The sequence below is a fragment of the Elgaria multicarinata genome, chromosome 1, assembly GCF_023053635.1.
Source record: "Elgaria multicarinata webbii isolate HBS135686 ecotype San Diego chromosome 1, rElgMul1.1.pri, whole genome shotgun sequence".
Lineage (NCBI taxonomy): Eukaryota > Metazoa > Chordata > Lepidosauria > Squamata > Anguidae > Elgaria > Elgaria multicarinata.
This window is the reverse complement of record NC_086171.1, coordinates 169,345,679-169,366,332: the sequence shown is the minus strand read 5'-3', so window position 1 is coordinate 169,366,332 and position 20,654 is coordinate 169,345,679. Positions and strand designations below refer to the sequence as shown.

The following is a 20,654-nucleotide window of genomic DNA, read 5'->3' as shown; positions in this document are numbered from 1 at the left end:
GTGAGGGAGGAAGCAGCAGCCAGGCACCTCTCCACCGTGCCTGGGTCCAGCTCCAGCTGAGAGCCCCCTCCCTCCTGCTGTCACCTGTAACTGCTGAATTTTGCAACTAAGATTGTAGTGCCTGAATTTGCTTTCCTTTTCCCCCTCCTCCTCCTCCCTCCCAATCCCCTTTCCTTTTGTGTCATGTCTTTTAGATTGTAAGCCTGTGGGCAGGGACTGTCAAGAAATACCTTTGTAAGCCGCCGTGAGAGCCTTTTTGGGCTGAAGGGCGGCATAAAAATCCTTAAATAAATAAATAAAATAAATAAATAAATATGTGTAATAAAGTCTATTCATAAGATATGGGAAGCTTGGGATAAACTCAGAACATTATAAAAAGTAAGGAGGAAATCAAATAATCTTAACAACACACAGTACTGAATCTAAGCTAGAAGTTTGACAGGAGAGGACCCAGTCCATCCCCTCATTCTTCAGAGTAATGAGTATCCCCTACCTCCATTTCTGAGCAGTTGATAGAAGAGAAGCAGTATGAAAGCAGCACTAAGGCTCTACTCTGAGTATGACTAAGTGTGGATCCAACCCATGGATGGCTGTAGTTTTTTACAATTTAGTGGCTGGTTTTGTGCCACAAACAAATGAATGGAAGACAAAATCCACCTCTCTCCTGCAGTCACCGCTTAATGAGCATCATGCAGCAGCCTCATTTTAGCTGTAAAATGTCTCAAGGTTAAAATAAAATCTTTGTCTGTTTTGCTTCCCTCCTGGCTGCTGAAGTTTAGAACTGGAAACAACAACAACAACCCGTGCTTGGCCAAGAGCACTTTAACCCGCCTCCCCCTCCTTTTGGGAACAGCTGGAATGCGGAGTTTGAAGGAGGATATCTGATTGGCTGGGAGTCAGTGGTAGGGTGGAGTGAGGAAAGATAGGAGGAATTTACCTGTCTAGGTAAGTCAGTGGGAGGTCAAGAAGAGAACAGAGGAGGTGGTATAATTTGGTCGTGGTGGTGCATAGCAGAGTACTTTGAATTACTTTTATTTCCCAGTAAAGGTGAGTTAAACTCTAACTAAACTATGTTTGCTTAGGAGGATAAGAACCATTCCTGGATTTAGGTACAAATAGCAGAAGCTTGTCCCGTCTTGCTTGTATGTTTTCTCTTTTGATGCTAGCTTCCTTGCTTTTACTTTTCTTGCTTTTACTTCTACTGACATCCTTGGGCTGCTAAAGGATTATGCAAAGGGTGGATTTTCCCTAAGAAGGTAAATCACACACCGTCAAGACTTTCCCTATAGAAGCCAGAGAGAATCTTGTTGATAGCTTCAAGAGAATAATCCTTGCTGCTTTAAAATGCCTTCTAGCCTTTAGAGCTGCGTTCTAGTAGAGAAAGGGCTCTCTCATGTTTTCTATTCAGGATTATAAAACAACGAGAAGACTCTCTCTTCATAGTAAGAAGACCAGGGGGCAGTTTAAAAAATTAAAGATGTAACTGAACAAATGTGTTTATATATAAAATATATTGTTATTGTCAGTGATGGGAAAGAAAACTTGCTATAAGTTTACAATAATTAGTAGGATCTGAATAAATCTTCCACAGAGACTTGGCTGAAAAGTATTTTTTTAAATGGGATGGGGAGAAAATCTGCTCCTTATCAGTTAAATGTAGTTAAGCAAGTGGAACGGTGTATGCTGGTAATGAGCAGCTAGGATTGTGCAGGAACCTGTAAGGGGTAATTATTAGAGACTTGTCTTTTGTATATGTAGAAGTGGTTAGATTGAGTGAGTATAAAGGGTCAAGATGCTTGTGCGTGTGTGTTTGCCACTTTCTAGGACTGGGTTCACACGTAACGCTAAGCCATGATGGGTTGCTAACTACTATGTGTCAAAGATTATACAAACAGCCCACTCTGCCCATTTTGCAGAGCGTGGGTTCTCAGAGTGGGACGTTTCAGCATATTAACCTATCACAGATGGCAGAAACATTCCACAGACAACACACACAGCCATCATGGGTTCCACCAGAAAAGAAACCATCATGGTTTAAGTGTGTTGTGTGAACCCAGTCATTGCCTTTTGTTCTGATGTGGTTTGGCATAGTGTTAGTCTATGTTGATGAATTCAAAGGTATGTTTGAATATTATTGCACAGCTTCTAACACTCATTCATTCTACTGATTTTTAGTACATATTTTTATTTTATTGCATTATATAGCTGCTCCACAACAGACATCCTCTGGATGTATATAACACAATTGTCATTTTAAAAAGGTTCTTAAATAGGGTCGCTGGCATTAATTTGCTGAAAATTATTGGATGTTGTATGGTTCGATCCACTAAGCTCTATGTGTTAGGCTTAAAATTGGGCTAAGCCCATAAATATTCCTGCAAAATAAAAACCATTTTAAAATGATCCTCTAGGGAAAATAGATCGTGGTGTGCTCTTGGTATAGTTCTAGCATGCACTATGGCCCTTTCTACACCTAAGGATTATACCAGGAAAATGGAGGGATCGTCCCTGCTTGCTCCTGGGATCCTGTGTGTTATTTGGATATACAGGGATGATCCTGTGACGATCCTGGGGAAAAAAGCAGGCGTTGAAACAGCCTCTGTCAATAGCCCATATGTCACTGTTTTAGAGATTTCAGGCAACCACATCTGTATGATTGACTTGCATGGTTTGCATGATAACTAGCTATTTTTGATGAAATGGATGAACTAATGAGTGGTCCCCATTATTCATAATAATGACATAAACTATTAGGAAATATAACAGCAGGGGTGATGCTAGAACAGGCCTGTGCAGATAAAGTCTTATCTAGCAGAATATAGCCAAAGCAGTGTGGCTTGGTGGGTGAATGACAACCCCCCCTTTTTTCGCATGATAGACAGGGAGCTAAAGTGGAAGGATAATGAAGCTGCTGCTGGCTGTGTTCATCTTGTTGGGTTTGAAGTCATGCAGGTCTATGTTGGAAGCATTTGCTTGTGAAATGTTAGAAATCCCTGTTATGGGGAGAAGGCCTCATTACGCATCTCACTTCCTCTGTTCTCTAAAGGAGATCTGTTGGTAATTTAAGTTGTTGTTAAACTAAAAAACTTCTTGCAACTCCAATTCCAACAGGATTGGAGAGCCATTGTGATGTAGTAGTTGGTGTCGTGTCACCAACTACAAGGAAAAACAAATTCAAATCTCCACTTGGTTATGAAGCTGATTGGGTGACCTTGAGTTAGCCCAACTTCCCCCAGTCTGGTGCTCCTCTGATCTGGTGGGTTAGAACTACCATCATCCCTAGCCAATGTGATCCAATACATCTGGATAGCATCAGGTTGGGGAATCTGGGCTGTTCACTTAACTCTCAACCTAATCTACTCACGGGGTTGTTGTGAAGATAAATCTAATTCCCACCCTGAATTCCTGGGAAGAAGAGTGGGATATAAATACTATAATTAAATAGAATGAGAACTGTAGAAGTGAATATGAGAGGAGAGACCACCTACTACCCTTACTACCATCCTATAGTTCATTTTTTCTTTAGGATCATATTCAAGATTGGATAATGCTTGTAGAACGGAGGAGGGATCTAGACTAGGCTTTTGTTTTTGACCGCTAAAACCTACTTCTCCAAATTTGACAATAAGCAACAAATTGTGAGTGTTGAACCTGGCATGTAATTTCACTTAAGATAGTGAACCATATTTATAGCTCCCCTTCATGGCAGTCTTACAGAATGTAGCACTTGTACTGATGTTGTGGTTTAAAGAGCACATGGTTCTTGCAGACCCAAGTGTCTTATTTCCATCTAAATAAAAAAAGAAATGGGTCATAGTACTTGCACTGAGGGCTCTGTAGGTGTGTGTGTGTCTGAAACAATTTATTTTGTCACTCTGTTCTGGCACCCACCAATTTAAAAACTTTATCATCTCATCTCCTGAAGCTGAAGGTCACGTAGGAAGGATTGGCAACCAACCTCCTTCACATAAGCATTGTTGATATCTTAAATGTTGGGCACACCCTGGTTTCATTTCCTCAAGAAAAGACAGCAACGTATCTAGAAAACATTTTATTGCAATGCCCTATGTTCGTTGTTGGCATTATTGAATTGTTGGTTTCAGAACGTTAGTTAATATTTAATGTCTCCAAATTTAGAGCTATAAATAACACCTTTGTTGCCTCTTAAAGCCCTTAGAACACCTGGCCTTTGAGCTACTCAAATGTCCTTATAGGTTCAACTGTTCGTTAATTTTGAGAGCCAGTGTGGTGTAGTGGCTAAAGTGTTGGACTGGGAGTTGGGAGAACTGGGTTCTAGTCCCCACTCAGCCATGGAAACCCACTGGGTGACCTTGGGCCAGTCACACACTCTCAGCCCAACCCACCTTGCAGGGTTGTTGTTGTTGTGAGGATAAAATAGAGAGGAGGAGGATTATGTACACCACCTTAGGTTCCTTGGAGGAAAAAAGGCGGGATAAAACAAATAAATAAATATATGTGATATTAGCTTTTTCCTATACTTTACCAGTAGTAATCTTGGCTAAACTGAGCAGTAATCTTGGACAAATTAAATTTTAACTCTCAAAGTGCTCATTCAATCGAAGTATCAAACCCTTCCAACTCACCTTGGAGGCACATTTGCGTCTCTTAATTTTAGAATCAAGATGTTTGTTTACCATGGCTAATTTGTGATACTTGTTGATTATGTGGTGAGAATTTTTCTCATTTCCCCCCAAATGTTACTATTATAAGATATCTTCCTAAAGAAATAGCTCTGTAAATCTCCCTAGTCATAGTTGCTTTCTTCTTGCAAGTAAATGGTACTATATAGCTAATGATAAGGAAAGAGGTGTTTTCAATAACAATAGGGCACAATCTAAGACAAAAGTAAGACTTTCATATATCATTAGTAAGGAATCACAATTAAGCACTGAAAACAGTAAATTTGCTCCTGGTACCACAAAGATCTAATGGATTATTATTGCACATCCAACAGGTCTTGATTTTAAATTTTGACCTTGAATATAGATGAGCAACTACTGATATTGGCTACCACGTAATGAGCATAGAATGATAAAGAATACATTTGCACACTGCAGCACAAGAGAAGGAGAATCTGTATGATGAAAGGCCCTCAAAAACATAGGGTTGGATGGTTCCCTGTGGATCAATAGACCTGAACATGATTCATATTTAAATTCTTCTGGATCCCATTACTACCATCTAATACTGGTGTGCATGAGTATTTAGAATAGAGAGTAATCCTGAATTTAATTCTACTAATCCACTACCAGTATGGAATCTTCTGCTGCTGTGACAAGACTTCTGCTGGGGATGTGTTCCCAATTTATACTTTTGCATATTGGGTCTTTGTTGCTATATTATGATACCTATGCTCAGCAACAGTATTCACAACTGGGCATAGCCAGTGTTGGGGTGGGGCTATGTGAGCCACTGTCAACACCTGCCATCTTTGACAGCTACCAGGGCCCCAGCAGATGCACAACTGAGACCTGCCAAGTGACCTGCCCTTTATATATTTTTCCAAATTGGCACTAGCCACCATTGAAATTGTGCACAGTACCTCTGAGGTAGCATCACTCTGAGGCATTATGGGAAATTTAAAATGGGAGCTATATGTTGCCAGCTGGTGCTCCTTGGAACACTGCTGCAGTCCCCATGTGAAAATTCAAAGTCATGGGTTGTACAATCCAAAATTAGTCCTACTTAGAGAAGACCCATTGAAATGAACACAACTGGAGTTAGACTAACATTGGATATGACCCTCTGATTGGCACACACGGATCCCAATTTATAATGAAAGTTGTTTCCTCTTCATTGTATTAGACTGTTCGTTGACTGTCAGTATACTTGTTCAGGTTGCTTTTTATGTTTTGAACGGACACACCCTAAAATACTTAGCACCTACTTAACACTTACAAATAGAACTCACATCACAACATTTTGAAAAGGTGCTGTTCGGTATTGCTGAGCTTAAATACCACTAACCCACGTTAAAAGCAGTTGTCTTCCCATCAGCTGCTGGATGAATTTACAGAATGTGACACAGGTAGAGGGGTGGAGCTGGAAACATGTCTTACTGGTTATAAAGCATGTGACCGCATCCTCACAAGGCAGTATTATAATGTACTGAACAAAGCTTGGGGAGGGAGTGGTAGGAAGAGACCTGAGACAGAGGTCATTCTTGCTCCTGCCACAGGTTTTGTTGCGTTGTCCTGGATAAGCTGATGAAGCTGCATTATGATATCTGGGTGATGGCTTGAATCTTTGGTTAAAAGATTCAGATCTGACCCTGTGGAAAATCTGCCTTGAGCTTTGCTATGCAAGAATGTAAACAGAGTCATACTGGATCAGACTAAGGGTCCATCCAGTCCAGCATTCTGTTCACACAGTGGCTGACCAGCTGCCCATGGGAAGCCCAGAATTAGGTCATGAGTGCAACAGTACACAACAGGAGCAACAGAATGTCAGAGGACTGGGTCATGTGCTTTTTTATCTTGGAAATGTAGAAGAAGACGATCAGGGGTGCTTCCAGATGAGGCTTTTATTGTGGAGCCACAATTTTACAGGGAGTCCAGACAACATCAGCCTCCATTTATAACCCAGCATGTTTTTCCCACTGCTTCTTCTGTCCTTTTTCTAACCACAAAAAAATAATTAAAAATATGTTAAGAAGAGGTATTGGCACACTGCACAGTGTCTTTTGATTAGTAGTGCTAGGAGCTCTCCATCTGAAACCATGGTTTGGTGTGGGTTTGCAAATCATTGTTTTGAGGTAGTTCTGGTTAGGTCTAACCATAGTTACTTCCAAGGAGGACATAATACTAAAGTATGATACAAAAAACTGTGGAAGGAAGGAGACAAACCAGCAAATGAGGGGAACCTGCAAACCTCTGGCATGTTTCCAATCTTCAAGGCATGCACATGATGTGGTATGGAGAATAGCATGGGAATGTGTGAGGCTTGGGGTGAATATATCTATTCGATTTCTGTATGGCAGGTTGTACCATTTTCTGTCTAATCAGGCCTTCACTAGTATAGGTGGCATAATAGCAAGGGATTGGGAAACCATGAATCTTACTGGGTAACTTTGGGCCAGTTGCTGGGCCAGTTCAGACAATACACTAAGCCATGGTTAGGCCACTTTTGCAGCGTGGTTAGTGAGCGTGTTTATATAGCCACTGTTGTTAGGAATGGTTCATACGACATGCTAAGGCATGGTTCATATGACATAATGATTCATAAGCCATAATGTTTAGCTCAAAATGCTTAACCACCATGGCTTATCGTGATGTCTAAACAGGGTTGCTATCTCTCAGCCTAATCTACTTCACAGGGTTCTTGTGAGGGAAAAAGAGGCACATCATATATGTGACCTTGAATTTCTTTGATAAAAAGTGGGACATAAACTGTGTGTTTGCTGGGATTGCAGGGTGGGAGATGCTTATAGAAAGGATTTTTCCTGGCAAATACCTCATCTCTATCATTTCTCCCTTTAGCTGGCCTTTACTTTGGTTTTGGAGTCTGGTTGCAGTCTTGCCTGACTCTCCTGTTGCTATAGGTCAAGGATTTCTGGACATGCCCTAAATTACAGCCTCTGAAGGACTTCCAACTTGCACTCTAGATTGCAGTTCACATCAGCCCTCCACTGGTCCTTAGGGCGGCCACTTACACATTGTCAAAAAAAGAGGCTAAAAGAGGATACAATTTGCATAACATTTGCATATGCTAATTTATGTTTATAAATGCACATTTAGAAATGATTGCTATAGTTTAAGTTTAAACTAGTTAAACTATAGTTTAAGCAATACCGTGCAACTCTCCGTAGTGAAGAAGGTGTCCCGTGCATGAAGGAACATGAAGGCCTGTGGTCACCCTCCCTGTGATTCTGAATTCAAACTAGACTCAAACTGGGCAGCCCATCAAATAGAAGCCTCCTTCAAATCAAGTGGAGTCCTGACAGTTCTACCCTAGGACCAGCACAGCAGGCATCCTGTGTTGTAAGGAGCAATGAAAGATATCTGCTTTCCTGCAAGACACAACCCACACTACTAATTGTGCATTACAACATCAAAGCAGAAACAGGGGAAGGGGCTGTCTTTCTAAAAGACCTTGATCCGTAATCATTATTGGAGCATATGCATATGTCCTGTTTCTTTAAGGCATTCTCCTTCACACGAGGAATGTCAGGTATGTGCCAGGAAAAACACACACCCTGGCCTCTGCCCTAAGTAAATAGGCACATTACCTATAGCTTCTGACAACCTTGAATTATTTCAAGTTTATCTGCACTTTTCCAGTGTTGTTGGCTCATAGGTGTTGTTGTTGTTGTTGTTGTTTTATTAGAGTGACATCTTCTTTTGATAGATCATCCTTCTGCTTTCCTTATCATTCCCAAGGAATGTGTTCCTATGGAAAGAAACTTGGGCCTTGCAAAGCATAATAGAATGCCCATCAAACATGCAAGTTTTCTGCTTTCCTCCCAAGACTGACCAGCTTCAAGGAAATACTTTCACTGCTGTGATTTAAGTTGGGTCATATTTGGTGGAGCATTGGTCTTAGCTGCTGGCTTTTGACGTACAAGCCTCTATGGTCATTTACTAAACTCTCAATTTCGATTAAAATGACACCAAAGCGATTTCTTTTGTACCAGTTGCTGGCACAAGTGCTAGGTACTAAATGCAGCAGGAAGTGATGTTAAACTCAAAATGAAAACTTATTTCAGGGGGAGCTGGGGAGAAATTTCACCAGGGTGTCTCACAGTTCAAAGGGTGACCCTTCCTCTATGACTGATCTTTTTATGAACTGAAACAGAAGCAAGAGGGTATAACCTTCTGAAAAACAGAAAGCAAAACCAATTTGTCAAAAAGGCATTTTCCAGTGTTGCTACGATTAGCAACAGTGGTTGGCAAGGAACAGATGCAATAGGTAAGACCTACTGAAAGAGGAAAATATTGTTGACATCTACTGTTTGTGGTATGATGTGGTGATGCCTTGGTCTCTTATGCTGGTCCTGCTAGTCTGTCCAGGCTATTTATTTTTATCTTTGAATCTAGTAGTGGTTAGAATTGAAATTGCCCACAAACATGTGGCTTACTGTGGATTGGTGCTGTGAATCAGGGAATTTTGTGAACCGCCCAGAGAGCTTCGGCTATTGGGCAGTATAGAAATGCAATATTTATTTATTTATTTATTTATTACATTTTTATACCGCCCAATAGCTGAAGCTCTCTGGGCGGTTCACAAAAATTAAAACCACAGTAAAACACCCAACAGGTTAAAACACAATTACGAAATACAGTATAAAAAGCGCAACCAGGATAAAACCACACAGCAAAGTTGATATAAGATTAAAATACAGAGTTAAAACAGTAAGATTTAAATTTAAGTTAAAATTAAGTGTTAAAATATTGAGAGAATAAAAAGGTCTTCAGCTGGCGACGAAAGCAATACAGTGTAGGCGCCAGGCGGACCTCTCTGGGGAGCTCATTCCACAATCGGGGTGCCACAGCGGAGAAAGCCCTCCTCCTAGTAACCACCTGCCTCACTTCCTTTGGCAGGGGCTCACAGAGAAGGGCCCCTGTAGATGATCTTAAGGTCTGGGCAGGTACATATGGGAGGAGGCGTTCCTTCAAATAACCTGGCCCCAAACTGTTTAGGGCTTTAAATGTCAATACCAGCACTTTGAATCGGGCCCAGACCTGGACTGGCAGCCAATGAAGCTGGAAAAGGACTGGCGTGATGTGATCTCGCCGGCCAGTCCCTGTTAATAACCTTGCTGCCCTGTTTTGCACCAGTTGAAGTTTCCGGACCGTTTTCAAAGGCAGCCCCACGTATAACGCATTGCAGTAATCCAAACAAGAGGTTATCAGAGCATGGATAACTCTTTGCCACTGAGTTCACCTGTGCCTCAAGTGACAGTTCTGGATCCAAGAGCACCCCCAAACTATGGACCCGATCCTTTAGGGGGAGTGCAACCCCGTCCAGGACAGGGCAAACATCACCTCGCCGTACAGAAGAACCACCCGCTAACAGTACCTCCGTCTTGTCTGGATTGAGTTTCAGTTTATTAGCCCTCATCCAGTCCATTACCGTGCCCAGGCACTGGTTCAGAACAGCCACTGCCTCACCTGGGTTTGATGAAAAGGAAAGGTAGAGCTGGGTATCATCCGCATATTGATGACACCTCAGTCCACATCTCCGGATAACCTCCCCCAGCAGCTCCATGTATATGTTAAACAGCATAGGGGATAAGATAGAGCCCTGTGGAACCCCGTGGCTTAGGTGCCACGGCACAGAGCAATAATCCCCCAGCACCACCTTCTGGAATCGGCCATCCAAGTAGGAGCGGAACCACTGCAACACAGTGCCTCCAACTCCCAGCTCAGACAACCTATCCAGAAGGATACCATGGTCGATGGTATCGAAGGCCGCTGAGAGGTCTAGGAGAACCAACAGGGTCGCACTCCCCCTGTCTCTAAATAAATAATAGCCTGCATATTCACTTCTTGCATGGCAAACTCAGTGTAATCCATGCCCTGGCAATGGGCTTTTCTACACAAGGCATTTATTATGCACTCATCATTCCCTACTCTTGGTTTATGGGTTCTTTAGATAACATCTTCTTGACCCTCAGGTTTTGCTTCTGCTTTTCAGCAAGTTTCTTTTTAGAGCAGGGAGAATGGGTGATTATTTCTAAAAGCAAAAGAAAACACATTTTCAGTGTATGCATTTGCGCTATTCCGCTACACCACAGTGTCACTTAGGGCCTGTCTATAAGCCCTGTTTAGCCTGTTCTGTCTGTACAGTTGCAGCCGCCAACCCGTAGCCACACGAGTTTTCTCCCCCCGAAACTGTATAGAATTACATTTCTATACCGCCCAATAGCTGGAGCTCTCTGGGAGGTTCACAAAAATTAAAACCATTCAAAGTATAAAACAACAGTTTAAAACCATAAAATAAAATACAATATAAAAGCTCAACCAGATAAAAACAGCAGCAATGCAAAATTACAAATTTGAAACACCAAGTTAACACCAAGTTAATAGACTGTTAAAATGCTGGGAGAATAAAAAGGTCTTCACCTGGCGTCTAAAGGCATATAATGTAGGTGCCAAGCGAACCTCCTTAGGGAGCTCATTCCACAGCCAGGGTGCCACAGCAGAGAAGGCCCTCCTCATGGTAGCCACCTGCCTCACTTCCTTTGGCAGGGGCTTGCGGAGAAGGACCCTTGAGGATGACCTTAGGGTCTGGGCAGGTACATATGGGAGGAGGCGTTCCTTCAGATAGCCTGGCCCCAAGCCGTTTAGGGCTTTAAATGTTAATACCAGCACTTTGAATCGGGCCTGGACCTGGACTGGCAGCCAATGAAGCTGGAAAAGGACTGGCATAATGTGGTCTTGTCGGCCATTCCCTGTTAGTAACTGTGCTGCCCTGTTTTGTACCAGTTGAAGTTTCCGGACCATTTTCAAAGGCAGCCCCACGTATAACGCATTGCAGTAATCCAAATGAGAGGTTATCAGAGCATGGATAACTGTAGCTAGGCTATTCCCGTCCAGATAAGGGCGCAGCTGGTATATCAGCCTGAGCTGATAAAAGGTGCTCTTTGCCACTGAGTTCACCTGTGCCTCAAGTGACAGTTCTGGATCCAATAGCACCCCTGAACTACGAACCCAATCCTTTAGGGAGAGTGCAACCCCGTCCAGGACAGGGCAAACATCACCTCGCCGGACAGATGAACCACTTGCTAACAGTACCTCCGTCTTGTTTGGATTGAGTCTCAGTTTGTTAGCCCTCATCCAGTCCATTACCGTGCCCAGGCACTGGTTCAAAACAGCCACTGCCTCACCTGGGTTTGATGAAAAGGAAAGGTAGAGCTGGGTATCATCCTCATATTGATGACACCTCAGTCCAGCTCTCTGGACAACCTCCCCCAGCGGCTTCATGTATATGTTAAACAACATAGGGGATAAGATAGAGCTCTGTGGAACCCCATGGCTTAGGTGCCACGGCACAGAGCAATAATCCCCCAGCACCACCTTCTGGAATCCGCCATCCAAGTAGAAGTGGAACCATTGCAACGCAGTACCTCCAGCTCCCAGCTCAGACAACCTATCCTGAAGGATACCATGGTCGATGGTATCAAAAGCCACTGAGAGGTCCAGGAGAACAAACAGGGTCGCACACCCCCTGTCTCTCTCCCGACAGAGGTCATCCCACAGGGCGACCAAGGCAGTTTCCGTTCCAAAACCAGGCCTGAAACCCGATTGAAATGGATCTAGATAATCCGTTTCATTCAAGAGAGCCTGGAGTTTTCCTGCAAATACCCGCTCAAACACCTTGACCAGGAAGGGGATATTAGCCACCGGTCTGTAGTTGTTAACATCCTCTGGGTCCAGGTTAGGCTTCTTCAGGAGTGGTCTAATTACCGCCTCTTTTAAAGAGGATGTCACCACTCTCTCTCTCGGGGAGGCATTTACAACCTCCTGGACCCAGCCGGTGATCCCCTCCTTATTTGATGTAATGAGCCATGAGGGGCAAGGGTCAAGCACACAGGTGGTCGACCGGACATCCTCGGGCCTCAATAACTGAAACTCATCCAATAAAACTGAACCGGACGGCGCTCTGAACGCCTCTACTAGTGGAGCTGCATTAAGTGTGGTGTCCAGTTCATGACAAACCTAAGCGACTTTATCTTCAAAGTGCCATGCAAATTTGTCGCAGCATGCTACCGAGGGTTCCACCATCTCTCGCCCTGGCCCAGAGTGTAACAGGCCACGAACCACGTGGAAAAGCTCCACTGGACGACACTGAGAAGATGCTATGCTGGTGGAAAAGAACTGTCTCTTTGCCCCCCTCACCGCCACAGAGTAAACTCGATAGTGAGCTCTAACCCGTGTTCAATCAGACTCAGCACGAGTTTTCCTCCACCTGCATTCTAGCTGTCTCCCCTCTTGCTTCATTGCCCTCAGCTCAGGTGTATACCAAGGAGCTGGCCGGGAGAGGGAGAGGGCACTTGGGTGTGAACGTGTCAACCGCCCGAGTCATCTCTGCATTCCACAGAGCAACCTGGGCTTCGACAGGAGCACCAGCCATACCAGCAGGAAAATCCCCCAGAGCCTTCTGGAATCCATCGGAGTACATTTAATAGCCTCCCCACCCTTGTAGAGGGGAAAGGCTGCTGAAAGTCTAAACCTCAATAGAAAGTGATCTGACCATGACAAGGGGGTAGATGTTAATTCCCCACTTTTAAAAGTTGCTCTGAGATCACCATGTTCTTTCTTCCAACTGTTAGTGGTGGCCTTGCTTTGGGTTGAGCTGTGGGTGTTCCTGGTGGTGGATCGAAGCTGGGGTAGGTCTGGGTAAACATGGGAAGGGAAGGCAGAGGGTGGGCTCAATGAACCAAATGGCCATTGGCGCTGCAGCTTTTCCGGCAGGATTGCTGGCTCCCCCCTTCCCTTACAATAGGGCTTGGGGTTTGGCTATAGGGGCTTTCAATTACAGGATACTGATTCTCATACCAACATCGATGTCTGAACTGCATACTGTGAACACCATTACTGTGTTCACCATGCTGGGACAGTGTAAGTGTCTAATAGGCCAATTGTAAAGAATAGTGCTCAATGTGATAATTTAAGTCTCTTGGCTGTCATGAGGGCTCTGAAGATCCATCTGTGCTGACCATGTGTTAACTTCCAAGAAGGTAATTTAGGAGAAGATGCATATTATTCCAAATTATAGATTGTTTCAGTATAACCTCATCCCAAAAGGGGGCAACTACTGGGCATTGCCAAAACATTATGAGTTAAAGTAACATTAGATGCATTACATCTTCAACAATTATGCAAGTTATAATTGCATAATTATATTGAAAAGTCGTTGTGGAGTCCAATAGACCTAAAATATTTTTTTTGCTGATTAAGACATAACCTGAGATCCATAGAAGCTTCAGATACAGATGCTAGAGCAACCATCCATTAGTTAGGCAAGATAGGGCACTCCAACTCTCTATTTCAATCTAGTCAAATTCACACCTCCCATAATGCAATTGATTGAACACCTAATAACATTATCAACTTTTGAACGAGTATTATATAAACGCAACTTGCAAGTGGATAAATATATGGATATCTGATCTGCTTTTCTTGAAACCTTTGTATAAGTCTCTCCCTTTTTGGGGGAAAGTTACATATGATGGAAATGATGATAGTTTTATATACAATGTATGGGTGTCATCCCCCACCCCATTTTCACGATGTATTTTCTATTCTGTTTGTTGATATTCACAATAAAAAATGAGAATAGTGCTCAAATAATGTTGTGCATGCTTTCAACATACCATGTGAATGAGTAACTCCAATGGCTTTCATTAACCCATTCTCTGAAATTTTCAGTAATGAGTGTGCTTTCACATTCTGGAAGAACTGATTGCTATAACCAGTGTAACATGAGGAAAAGAAGATACCAATACTTCAAGTGTATTGTCTAGTGGATCTCAATGGCTGTGGATTTGGGCCGTTGTTTTATATATTATTGTGAGCTGCCTTAAATATAAGAGAGGCAGTATTTCAATGTGTTAAATAAATATTTGATGAAATCCTTGAAGAATGATATTTGTACCTAGCAAATGATATTTGCATGTAGCCACCAACAGCATTTATCCAGTACTAACATTATTTTGAGTTTGTTCTGAAGTTGCAGTATAAGCTTATGGTTTTATCTTGTGTTTCCCTTCCAGAGTTCTTGGGCCATACTTACTGCTGGCTTGCCTAACTTGTGATATGCCTAAAAAAGATTTCTGGGTAGGGACAGCTGACCCAGAACCCAAAGCAATTGTTGGCAGTGCAGGCAGCCGTGACAGTATGATCAGTAACGAGTCCAGCACATCCGAAATGGTAAGTTTACTTTAGAATAAATGTCATTTGGGATCTTTGAAGTTACCTGCAAGTTAGGAAAGTCTTGATAAGTTCAATAAGTAGTTAATGCTACAACAGAGAAAGCATTGTAACACACAACAGCCACTCTTTCCTCCCAAATGGAAGGATTAGAAGCATGAATCCTCTAGCTGCTTTTAATTTTTTGTAGACTAACATGGGCGATATAAGCAAGACTGCTTACACTCTGTGCCCAGCTGCAATACCCCTCCAAAATTGTATCCAGAATAAAATTCTGCACATTAAGAATGCCCATTTTACTTTTTAGAATCCTGATTTCAATTTTCAGGTTTTCAGTCTTTCTTTTTATTCTGAAAGGGTTGGTTAATAGCAGCAGGCTTGGGAAGGACATACCAGTCAGGTTTTTTCTGATGACCATCTGAAGATGATCACATGTGGTTTGGAGTTTTCTTTGAGAGGGTGGTTGGCTTGAGCCTTTAACAAGCATAGGGCATGCATTCTCATTTCTTCAGTACATCATGTTGGAGATTTTTGTTCAATCTGCATTTTTAACAAAACAATATAACTACACTTCCTGGATTAATTCACAGATTAGGATACAGTTATCTATTGGATTGTGCATTTGTCCAAATTTTGCAATGCAATTCTCTAAATAATAATAATAATAATATGCATAATATGATATCTATATTTTAAAGAAAAATGTGTACAAGAAAAAGAAAAATATGTATTTTAGGGAAAATACATACAATTTAAATGCTAATTTCCGTGTGGTTTAAAAATGCAGAAAATGGGACTGAATGGAGTGAATGGTTGTAACTGACATGGTGAATGGTGTAACTGACATGGGACTTTATACCTTAGATCTTGAACCTGCCTCCCTAGCCCAATTCTAGCTACTACACTTCTCTCTCGCAAACTCTTTCAAGGATGCGCTATAAACATACTGAACAAATTTACTCGCAGTTTAATACTGCCACTCTAATGTTTAGGGATGTTTAGGGTGGAGTGGATTTCTGTCCATTGAGTGTGTACCTTGATCAGCTTACAATGCCTGTTTTGTTTCATATGCACATGGTGAGCCTAAGGAAAACTACTTCCTGTCTGACTTGAGGTTTACTAGATATGTACTAACCACAAATTACAGTTCTGAAATGACCTTCCATTCATTCTATTGCACACTAAAAGTAAACCTATGCAAATAATTAAGGAAGGGCAGGGTAGTTTCACTGTTGTGTGGCCTCTACCTTGCTTTCAACCTCTATAATAAAGCTGTACCTCGAAAAAAACGCCTCTCCTGTATGACTTACCCCTGAAACAGGCCTCTCCAACTTGGTGTCCTCCCAGTGTGTTGGATTACAACTATCATCATATGCTGGTTGGGGAAGAAGGAAGTTGGAACACAACACATCAGGAGGGCCAACATTGTTTGCCATTCAGGTCTAATTCATAAACACATCTACTTTAAACCAAAAACCTTTATAGTTTTTTTTTTATCATTTATCCTTTATATTTCATATCATTAACCATACTTCCAGTAGTGATGGTTGCAGAAAATTAATGCCCTTCTTTTGACAAAGGGTGAAGTTAAGTAAATGGAGTAGAGGTCATTGATCTTGATAGTAAGCTTTTGTGTCTCCTTGTTCATATTACTCAGGGGGATTTTGTTTGTTTTTTCTCTTGAAGAGTGACAGTGGTTACGACTATCTATCAGTGGAGGAGAAAGAATGTCTTATGTTCCTTGAAGAAACATTAGATTCTTTGGATACTGAAGCAGACAGCGGACTTTCCACTGATGAGGCTGAGACTGCTGAGTCTTCAAAGCATCCACGAACATGGCCTACAAGAGATGTTCCCAGAGGTAAGCTTGTGAAGTGCCCTATTGCTGTCTTGTGTGACATTTTTCTTGGTAGAAAGGCAGGGTCTAAATCAAATTAATAAATGTGGGTGTCCTGTAAAATGCATGTTCAGTTGAAGCTTTATTTTTGGCTCAAGTTAAGCAGGGATGAGGGAACAGAATACGAATCTAGTTTTCCAATTGCAGGTTTTGATGAAGTGGGTAATGTGTTTACTAATGCAAGGCCAGCAATTTAAGCATATGGATTTGCTCTGGTGTGATAAATGCCAGCACTTGCTTTTTTCTTTCTTTCTTTCTACTCTACACCTCTTGGGAGGTGTTTCAGGTATCCCCTTGTTCGAAGTTTGCTAATCTCCTGTTCACTTTGCATTGTCTCATCCAAAGCCAATCAAATGGTTTTAGTAAAATGTAATATGAGAATTGAGAATCCTCCTCAGCTCACATTCTGCTGACCATCTTCCTTCCTTTGGGTTGGAACCACTACTTTTTCTCCTTGCTGAGCTGTTGGGGTATAAAAACTAAAATGTAAAAGTAAGGGGCACTAATTCTTCTTCTTCTTCTCTATTCCCCACCCTCTTTTTTCAATATTGTAGAGCTGGCTCATGCACATCTTGGAAAGCATAAAAAAAATGAACTGAAGAGCAGCAAATGTGTAACTGATTCTGTTCCTGTTGTCAGTTCAAATCCAGGCCACCATAGCTTTCCAAGGAACATCAGTGTAAAAAGCGCAACCCAAACAGCCAAGGTTTTCCTTGCTAAAGCAACAGAGTCGAATGCTGGTGATCGAAAAGCTCTTCCTCAGATATGTCTGACTTCATGGGGGTCTCCTATGCATGAGACCCTGGACATATCAAATGACCAGCCCAAGATGAATTCTCAGTCAAGGGCCTCTGGTTTGGAATCTGTAGTTATTCCACCTCCTGAACCATTCCAGGACCAGAGGCAGAACCATCCCAGAAGAGGACAAGAACCACCACTTCTTAACAAAGATTACAAGAAAGATGCTGAAAGTGGGATAACATCTCTCACTGAATTTAAGAGGAATGATGATGTAGCAGAGGGTTATGAGGCTTTACTTGTCCAGCAGGAGCCTTCACCAGAGAAGATTGAGCTAGAAGTGAGAAAAGAGGCCATTCTGAAACCTGTGTCTCCTAAAAGTAACAAGAAGTGTTCTGAGCAAATTAGTAGTGCTCAGGAAAATTATCGAAAATCTACTACACTGGAAGAATCTGTCATAGATTCAAACTTCAAGCAAGGTCCTCCCACTGCTCCCAAACCCAGAAAACTGCCACCAAATATTATTCTCAAAACCAGCAAAAGTAGTGCTGTGTCACTCAATGTTGATCCAAATCACAAGATAAAAGTGCTATCTCCAGCCAATGGTAGACCAAGAGCTGCAACTGGTGACTCTTCCATGGAAAAGGCTCATTCTCTCCAAAAGGAACAGGAGAGAGCCAGGAGGGAGGCTCTTCAGAAACTGGGACTCCTACTGGATAAAGAAAAAGATCCAGATGATCACATGACCAAAACTTCCATTTACTCAAAACCAGCAGAGACTACCAGGACTAGCAGTAGGGAGAATGTAAATATGGATGATAGTACTCCTGTTAAGAAACCTGACCAGCAGCAAGACCAAGTCGGTGAGAATGCAATCCACCCAACAGAGATCAACATCTCGGGTGTCAAACAGGCAAATTTCAAATCTGTCACACTGGAGCGTTCAGGTGTTGGTCTGAGCAGTTACATCTCATCTGGCAGTGAGGACCAGAATGTTAAGAACAGTGGTTCAGTTGGCAAAATGTCCTTTTTTGACAAAATTACTCCAAACTTTCTCAGGAGTAGCCGACCGCGCCCAGCTTCCCTTGGCATGGGAAAAGACTTTGTTAATCTAAAGGAAAACAAAATGAATAATGTTGAGCTGGAGAAAAATGACAAGAGGAGATCTTATCCACTTCAGCACCCCTCCAAGCTGCCCAGACCACCTTGTGTCAGTGTGAAAATCACACCTAAGGGAGCCACAGAGGAGCACAGAAGGGAAGCTCTGAAAAAACTTGGCCTATTGAAGGAGTAAACCAAATAGCTGGATAATGAGTTTGCTTGTTTGGTCCCTCTTCTTCTAAAATGGGAGGAATTGCAATATAGGTTGAGTCTGTGTTAGGCATGCTTGATGAGTTAACCAGCATTGGTTTCAGCTTGTTGGCATAAGAACTAGCATCTCACACAGTCTTTGCTTTTATCTCTACTTCTGTAGAGGTAAATTAACTCTACCATTCAAGTTAGACTCCACACCGACTAGAAATGCACCTGCCTGTGTAGCATATGTTTTGTATATAATGTACAAGATATGACTCTTCATATGTAATAAATATGTGGTTAACTGGAAGGGGGAAATATTAAATATTCAGTTGTAATTACTATGGCAAACCATGAACTCTGGATATACAGTGGCCTTGTATCACGACGATAGCCACACGGCTAGAATGTTTTAGTCAAGATTGAATTGCAATAATGGGGCATTTTTGGTACCTTTTTAAATATGTGAACTTGCTATAATCTGGTGTGTACACTGAAGCCAATGAAACCGGCAGGGCTGGTATAGCTACCTAGATGATTCATGCACTGGATATTTAATATATTGCCAAGAATGCATTGGGTATGAATCTTAAGCTTCCATTTGTGAAAGATGAAGTATTTGACAGTTCATCTACAATGTGACTTCAAAATGGCTGGCTAACAGTTGATTAAAACAAAACAAAAGCACTAGAACCAAAGTTGATTTTGTCCCACTTTAGCTTGGTGTACCTGTTTTATGTGAACAAATTACGGTTGTATGTTGATTTAAAATCATGCAACTTTTAAGAATGAAAAGTGTGTGTGTGTGTGTGTGTGTGTGCTTTAAAAAGATCAAGTAATAAAATATTTTATATGAAAAATGTTTTGATATTATTTGTTTAGCAAAATATCTTATTGAAAGAAAGAGGGGAGCCCTGGTTTGTGGAAAGCACAAATATTAACCATGATGATCTTGACAGTAAGATTGGTCATATCAGGTTATTGCTACCTCTAGAAAGTTCTGTAATTTGTCCTATTAAAGCAGTTAACTGATGTGGCAATGAGGTAGCACCATGATACTAGATACAGTAGTAGTTTCTTCCTTCAAGGAACCCTTTCCTCACTTACTCATTTGTTGAGGAATCCCTGCATGGCTGCCATGCTGAACTTTACTTCTTCCCCACATGAATGGAGCATGTTCACAAACATAGTTATGTTCTAGGTCTCTCATTCAGTTCACATGGACAACATTGAAGTTTGGCAGGCCTGTCCAGTGTCAAACATGAAAAGAGTGGAACCTGGAACATACCTAACCCACTCTTAGGTGTAGGAGAAAGTTCGTAATGCATGACAAGCTGTCTTCATAGAAGCCTATCTGCCAATACTGACTTCTAACTAAGGCCATTGCTAGACCAGGATTTACCCTGGTGCGAGCCCTGGGCTTGTCCCTGTGCATCCAGACGACGCAGAGGGGATCCCTTGGCCCTGGGGTAACTGGAACCACTTGTGGCCTGGTATTTCTCGCAGTCTCGAGCTGAGCCCGAGACTGTGGGCATGTAGACCGTTCTGCCGCTTTTTTGGGCTACCGCAATTACTCGCAAATAGCCGGGAAAAGCAGCGGATAGGGCGCAACGCTCCGCAGGGGTGCTGGGCCCATTGGGGCAGGGGGAGAGATTGGGGGGTGGGGAGATCGTGGGGCAGAATCGCAGCCAGGGTGGGGAAATCGGGGGCAGGGGGGAGCGGGAACCCTTTTTTAAAAAACAACACTTACCTTTGTCACTTGTGTGCTCCTGCGCATCTGGCCCTTTAAGACAAAAAAAAAAAAAAAATGGCAGACGCGATGGGGCTTT

General features: G+C 42.3%; 1 protein-coding gene across 2 annotated transcripts; it reads left to right on the top strand.

Annotated features, from left to right (window-relative positions):
- The first annotated feature begins 959 nt into the window (after window positions 1-959).
- On the top strand, window positions 960-19,640 carry C1H1orf116 (chromosome 1 C1orf116 homolog). 2 transcript variants are annotated; one of them, XM_063119449.1, is made up of 4 exons: window positions 960-1,047; window positions 14,738-14,894; window positions 16,581-16,755; window positions 17,346-19,640. In XM_063119449.1, the coding sequence occupies exons 2-4, from the start codon at window positions 14,781-14,783 to the stop codon at window positions 18,821-18,823; spliced, it is 1,767 nt and encodes a 588-aa protein (XP_062975519.1). In that variant the 5' UTR covers window positions 960-1,047; window positions 14,738-14,780; the 3' UTR covers window positions 18,824-19,640. The 2 variants fall into 2 exon arrangements, with proteins under 2 accessions (XP_062975519.1, XP_062975511.1); XM_063119441.1 differs by lacking the exon at window positions 960-1,047 and adding an exon at window positions 1,165-1,256.
- Window positions 19,641-20,654: the final 1,014 nt, after the last annotated feature.